The 7500-nt window shown below is 48.2% G+C and overlaps 1 protein-coding gene across 1 annotated transcript in view; it reads right to left on the bottom strand.

Annotated features, from left to right (window-relative positions):
* The window catches only part of LOC115534435 (MAM domain-containing glycosylphosphatidylinositol anchor protein 2), a gene marked incomplete in the record, with an annotated part of 161336 nt that overhangs the window by 10246 nt on the left and 143590 nt on the right, over positions 1–7500 (bottom strand). The window contains 3 exon segments of the mRNA XM_030345420.1: positions 781–942; positions 2999–3154; positions 6961–6981. Of these exon segments, the coding sequence (XP_030201280.1) occupies positions 781–942; positions 2999–3154; positions 6961–6981 (339 nt within the window).

The following is a 7500-nucleotide window of genomic DNA, read 5'->3' as shown; positions in this document are numbered from 1 at the left end:
AGAGACCTACACCTAATGCCGCCTTTCCACCGGCGGGTGCGGGTCGGTTCTCTGCGGCTGGGTGGAGTGGTGAAGGTGCAGTTCGGCGCAGCGCAGCAGGCTTACCCTTATCGTAGGCCGGGGTTTAAGCCGGATGGCGATAGCCGCAGCAGCTACGTTAGAACCGTGATCTCATAGCAGCCCGATACAGTGTAGCCTGCTAATGAATCCAAAGTAAAAGACGAAATGCGACACAATGAACAAAGAGCAGGAATATAGGACATAACGAAGGACACCCAACTTTTGCGCAACATTTTCCTAAATGAACGGAGCTTTGGCCGTTGTCCGGAAATACCTCGCCGGTAATGTGATCCTTTGTTATTATCCCCCAGTCGGACGGAATTACGATTCTGTCGACCTATCAACGGACGGCGTGTGTAGCTTGAACTTGCCGGCACCCTTTTGAGGAGTCTCTGTACCCCAACGGAGGAGTAGTGCGAGACGAGTACGGCTCAATACGGCTCAGTCCGGGTCACGCACACTGGGAACGTGACCCGTGCCGCACCTTTGTGGACTGAACCAACCGGCGACCTCCGGTGGGAATGCGCCATAGGAGGTCCCCAACATCAGAGTCTGGATCAGAATCAAAGCGTAGGTCTCCAGCATCTGGTACCAGAACCAGTATCAAAGTGTGTTCTCCAGCATCAGAATCTGTATCAGGATCATTCTAGTTTGCCGAGTCTTTGGCGCATACAAGGAGCCTGAGTGGGTGAGGCGGGGGAGACGGGTGAGGTAGCTTACCGATGTGTTTGCCGTACATGTGGTAGAAGAAACCCAGGCAGTAGGCCGGGGGGTTGGTGATGCCGTAGGGGGTCTTTGGCGCCACGTTGAAGAAGGGGCTGATGAGCCGCGCCTGGTCCCCTTCCTTTCGTGGCCTCGACGTCTCGATGTACATGTAGAAACCTGCACACAGTCACATGTAGGGCCCTTCAGCAGACGCTTATTCAAAGAGACCTAGAACCGTTCTGGCACACATTCACACACCGACGGCGGAGTCAACCACGCGCGCCGACAGCCAGCTCGTCGGGAGCAGTTAGGGTGAGGCGTCTTGCTCAGGGACAACTCGACACTCAGCTAGGAGGAGCCGGGGATTGAGCTAGCAACCCTCCGGTTACCAGTCAACCCGTTCTACCCCCTGAGCTAAGCCGACCAGGAACACACACGCACGCACACACACAGACCCAGACACACACACACACATAAAAACAGACACAAACACAGGTTTGAGCGTTGACATATCCCCCCGTATATCCTCTCGTATATGCGTATGTATGAGTGTGGGGAAAGGACATCTCAGTAGCTACGAAGTTTGACTCCAAGCCAAAAGGCATTGGGTTCGATTCCCCATGTCTGCAGGGGTCCCCTCGAGAGAAGCTCACTCCGACAGAACTTCAATTCCAAGTAACTCGTGGATCAACAGACGGAATAAATCAGCGGATGAATAGATTCGAGGACGAGGCGTGTCGCGATTTGTGAATTGATGAACTAAACGTGCCCAATCTGGGGATAAGGTTTTCTGTGAAATCTAAAGTGTTTTTCTCGCAATAGAATGAGTGGTGCTGCCAAGAAAGGAACGATCCCTTCTCATCCTTTCCTCTCAGAACTAACCAGGGTCGGATCAACGTAACTGGCCTCCGTGCTAGCCTGAAGGCTGCAGAGGGACCAATAGCACAAATGGTCTCATTAGTCACACCCGGGGCCTCCACCAATCAGGGTGCTCCCTTAATCTCTTCCGTCCCCAAAACTGGAACATCTCCCACAGGTATAAAAAACTATCCTGGAATTATCCGTTGAGAGGAACGGTTGGCTGTAACCAAAATGTCGGACACTTTTTAAGTGTTTGCGTGATTACGGTGGATGCATTTTTTACCGCTTCAGCCACCGCGGTCTCCGCTCAGTCATAAAACACCAAATTGGCACTTAAAATCTTTACCCGAGCTGACTTCCTTCGCTGAAATCTGAGCAACCTTGTCACAGCACAATGGATCGTACCATGCCGACTTCACTTATCCTTTATTCATAGGGTTCTTGAATATTGAAGACAGTCACTCACAGCGCACGCACGCACGCACGCACGCACACTCGCACACACACACACACAAATGCGCACCTGTGCGCACATAGACACTCAAGTGTGCGCACACACGCGCGTACACACATAGACTCTCATATGTGCACACACACAGAAACACGCATGCACACACTCTCACACGCATGGGAACACACACACACACACAACACACAGGCACACACACACACGCAGGCACACACAGGCACACGCACACACACACACACACACACACACACGCACACACACACACACACACACGCAGACACTGACACACACACAGAATATTGAATACTTTTCAGACATCTCAGACTCCAGGTATCCAGAGAAACTGAGAAACGGGCGATGAGATTATCATTGAAATGAATGTTGAAGGTTGATCATTCATAGGCTATATTCTGTCTTGCTATTAGAGACAGTGAGAAAAAAAGACAGATCATGCATTATGCAAGCGGAGACGTTGACACCACCCCCCCAGAGCAAACTACATTCTTCTTTGGATTCCCTGTGCGAAAAGCAGCCATCTTTGTTTGAATAATATTTTCTAAAAGGGAATAAATACGAAAAGGCATCCGAGGCAGCAGAGTAAGTAAGTATGCGACGGTTTTGAAAAGGGTGAAATATTTGACTAAAACTTCGTTATGTATATACTTTGGGTACTTAAAAAAAAAAAAGAAAACATTCACCAACAATCATTAGCATTCCCCCCATCAAAAGGCCAGTTCTACTACACTCCAGAATAATTAACAACTAAACGGATAATCATTCAGACTTCCACCAGAGGTGACCCATCGATCAACCGACCAAAGCGACCCGTCCGTCCCCCGACGGACTGCCCGGGGGGGGGGGGGGGGGGGGGGGTGGGTGCCGGCGTCCGCAGAGGTCGCTCACCTTGCTTGGAGCCGCTGCGGTCCCCGCTTGGGCCCGTGTTGGGCGTGTACTTGGTGTCTCGTGTTGCGGCGCTGTGCCGCGTCCAGTCAAAGTCGTCGTTCTTGTCCTGCGTGAACATGCAGATGGGCTCCTCCTCGAAGCTGCAGTGGAACTCTCCTAGGGACCGGGGAGGGCAGACAGTGGTCGGCATAGCGTACTAAAACAGACTTCAATACATTTAAGTCTGTTTTAGTGTGATATATACTCAGGTTTATTTTAGTAAATTGTACTTAAAAGTCGATTTTAGTTTCATATACTTAAGTCAATTTTAGTATCATATACAGAAGTCTATATAAGTATAATATACTCACGTCTATTTTGTGGATCATATACTTACGTGCATTTTAGTATGATATACTTATTTATGTTTTTGTATCATATACTGAAGTCTGTTTTAGTACCGTATACTTGAGTCTTTTTACTAGCATATGCTTAAGTCAGTTGTAGCATCATATACTTGGCTAGTCATCAATGAAGTCAAGCTTGCCACTACGCCAAGTATATCATAGTATAATAGACTTAAAAATATATTCATAAATATGTCTATTTCAGTTTACTTATTTGGCTGAGTCTACCCTACTTATATTGTTAGTCTATTAGGCACTAGTGTTAGCTCTCCCTCCAAAGGCACTTTAATATGTATTACTCTTTATTCTACTTTACTACTATTGTTTTTATTCTTATGTAATCGTCATTTTTTAAGCAAGAAATTCCTTTTGGATCCAAAAAAGTGGTGTCTTATCTTATATCCAATAAATATTTATTAAGGCATGCTCACAAAGACCATCTGTGAAATTAGCCATTCTTTCACATTTCGTGTTATGGGATTCTATCTAGCAGGCACGTGTGTGTGTGTGTGTGTGTGTGTGTTTGTGCGCGTGTGTGTGTGTGTGTGTGTGTGTGTGTGTGTGTGTGTGTGTGTGTGTGTGTATGTATGTGCGTTTGAGTGTGTGTGTGGTGTGTGTGTGTGTGTGTGTGTGCGTGTGTGTGTGTGTGTGTGTGTGTATGTGTGTATCTATGTATGTGCGTTTGAGTGTGTGTGTGGTCTGTGTGTGTGTAGGTGTGTTTGTGTGTGTGTGTGTGTTTATGTGCATGTTTATGAGTGTGAAAGGCAAGCAAGCCGTTCTATCCACTGTGTTATCGACTCCCAGCGTTTCTAAATAAAGATATGCGCTAGCTGGCTGCTGCTGTGGTGAACCATTAATGAGTGGATGTGCTTGATTTCTCTCCCCGGTAAATGGGAGGTCTCAGTTCAGAGAGGAGCTCTCAGCAGAGAACACGCTGTACACTGCAAACGCCCTATGGCTGTGTGTGTGTGGGTGTCTGTTTGAGTGTCTGTGGCTGTGTGTGTGTGTGTGTCAGTGTGTGTGTGTGTGTGTGTGTGTGTGTGTGTGTTTATGTGTGTATGTGTGTGTGTGTGGCTATAGAATACGGCCATTTGTTTAAGTATCAATGTATGGTTACTAATGTGCACATGTCAGTGTGCTATGTTGTGTAAGTATGTGTGTGTGTGTGTGTGTGTGTTTGTGGGATTCTTTGTGTGTACACCATGATTGTCGGAAACTGGCTATTAGAGGCTATTGCATGACACCCCGCTATTAAACATTGATGGATAGTACACAATAACAGCGAGAGATTCTGTTACACCACCACCACAACAGTACATCGCCTGGACACGCACACATATACACACACACACACACACACACACACACACAAACACACACACGCACACATACAATGACAGAGGGGCGAGAAATAAAGTGTGAGAGTGCGAGAGATGGAGAGAGATGGCCCCAGCATGCTAAGGGACAATACAGAGTGTGAAGCATACATCCATTACTCTCAGGGAGAGGTGTGGAGGTTTGCTCTGTACTGAGGAGGAGGAGGAGGAGGAGGAGGAGGAGGAGGAGGAGGAGGAGGAGGAGGAGGAGGAGGAGGAGGAGGAGAGGAGGAGGAGAGGAGGCGTGGGACTGCTGCTGAATACATGGAGCCACCGGGGCCCCGTGACCACGGCGGAGTCCGGAGGGAAAACCCACCGGCCTACCGCGCACAAGGGCCGCATGTCCAAGCAGGACGCTTTGTTTGGATCAACGGAGTCTCACGTATCAGACTTTAGATGAACGATCGGAGGAAAGTTTGAAGGCAGACGAGTTCAGATCTTCTGAGCTTTCTTTTCGATTATATTTGTTTTTGACCTATCACGTTGCCGTTCGTGCGGCTCTGTAAGCGCGCCGTTGCATTCATACGGCGATAAAAATCCATAAAAGGTTTGAAAAGGACACCGTGTAGATCGGCCACTGTGGAAGCCTGGATTCTTTTTTGCGCTTATCTCCGTGACGAAACAGGAAACACGGCTTAACTCCGCCCCTTCCGGGCAGCGACATGTCTCCACCCCCTACAGATGTCCTGAGGTTACACAGCACTGCGGCTCGATCCAAGATTAGGATCAGGGAGAAACCACGGGAACCAAAGAACCAAAACCCATTTAGAACAGAAAACGGTATCAGAGGTCAAAGGGTCTGATTACGCAGAACCACTTCAAAGAGAGCGAGAGCGGCCATAATACAAGAAAACAACATTTAGTTTGAGAGTAAGGCAGAGAAGAGGGGGGGGGGGTTGTTGTGTTGTGATAAATATTCATTGATTTATTAAAAAAGCTCGCTCCAAGCAGGTTGGAGTGGTGACCTTGCGAGATGCGGGAAGGCAGGTATGGAGGGCTTTCTGGGGAAGAAGAGAAAAGCGTGGGTGGATGACCACAGAGAAAGAGAGAGAGAGAGAGAGAGAGAGAGAGAGAGAGAGAGAGAGAGAGAGAGAGAGAGAGGGGCTGTGACAGAGAAAGAAAGAGAGAAGCAGTGAAAGAAAGAAAGAAAGAAAGAAAGAAGCAGTACAAGAAAGAAAGAAAGAAAGAAATAAAGAAAGAGAGAGAGAGCGAGAGCGAGAGACGGGGAGAGAGAGATAGAGAGAGAGAGAGAGAGAGAGAGAGAGAGAGAGAGAGAGAGAGAGAGAGAGAGAGAGAGAGAGGGGGCTAGGGAGCTGATGCCTCTTGACACCGCTTCTGAGAGACACACAGATTTAAATTGAGGTCTAGCCCCGTGGCGCGAAACAAACGCCCCCATAGCCGCCGCGCGCGGGGCTAAATGTTCTGAACTCCTCTCACCAGGCAGAGGAGCGCTTGAAGAGACGAGGGTAGGAAGGAGGGAGGCAGGGAGGAGGAGGCATGCATATGCGGTCTCACGCACGCTGTCAGGGAACGGGTTAAGGACGTAGGTGAGGACGAAGAAGAGGATGATGATGTTTGGGAAGGGATGCAAATGTTAGCCAGGACTCCCCCCCCCCCCCCCCCCCCCCGGCGCAATGCAGCAGCAGAATAATGGATTTGGTAACAATAAAGGCAAACCCACATGGTGAAAGGGAAATAGTCAAAGTTTTCCCATTGAAGATTGACCCGGAGGTTGTGTTTTGGATTACGGAGATGGGGGATTTAAGGAGAACAGTGCCCAGATTAAAACAAACAAGAAGAGCATGCATGGTTAATGCCGAGAAACCTTGATGTTCACAGGCGCACGCACGCACACACACACACACACACACACACACACACACACCGAACTAACGACCATTTTATATACTTATAAAAATGAAAAAAAACTATGAGCTCCGAACTTATGCTAATAACTTTAAAGCTCCACGTTATTTCATTTTTTATTTTTTTGTTTCAATAGAAACGAACGAGGCCTAAGTAGGGTTTTCAAGTGCGGCGTTTGTCATTTTAAACGGATCTCCGTCCCAGCATTAGAAGTGTCACACTGCTGCATGTCTCCCCCTCCGATCCCCTCTATACCAGTAGTCGCTGGCCGTCCGACGCAGCGGGCTAATGCTAAGTGGCTACGGCGATGAGAAAAAAGCAAGGCAGTACTTACTCAGATGAGGGTTGATGGGCGCTGTGGAAGAGGGAAAGACCACAGAGGTCATTAGCCTAAACTCATAAGAGCCCTTTGTCAGACAGAACAACAACAACAACAACAACATTTACTCAAACACAAATAAAACATTTGTTGGGTTAATGTCGCCGGATGTTCAAATGCATTAGTCGGCCGCTGACGTATACGTTGGTACGTTTGTTAATATTTGCCATGTTCGTATCGGCACGATTTTTACACGTTGAACAACACCCGAACTCTCACTGCCACCTTTGATTGACGTTTGTCGCCACCGCAGGGACAACGACATGAAACGCGAGAGCGAAGCCGGAAAAAACTCAAAGCACGGCAGGTTGACACTCTGGATCAAAGAAAACTGAAATAAACGAATATATAAATAAAAGATGAAAACAGTGCTGGCAAGCGGGTAATATGTTTTAATATCAGCAGGCGGTAGGGAGGAGGCCTCTGGGACAGGGCCCTCCGCCCGCGCTCTACAATATCAGCTCTGCAGGAGGCAATAAACACAGGGCCAGTGCG

The sequence above is a fragment of the Gadus morhua genome, chromosome 21 (genome assembly GCF_902167405.1).
Source record: "Gadus morhua chromosome 21, gadMor3.0, whole genome shotgun sequence".
Classification (NCBI taxonomy): domain Eukaryota; kingdom Metazoa; phylum Chordata; class Actinopteri; order Gadiformes; family Gadidae; genus Gadus; species Gadus morhua.
Note: the sequence above shows the minus strand (reverse complement) of the source record. Positions and strands in the feature narration are given on the sequence as shown.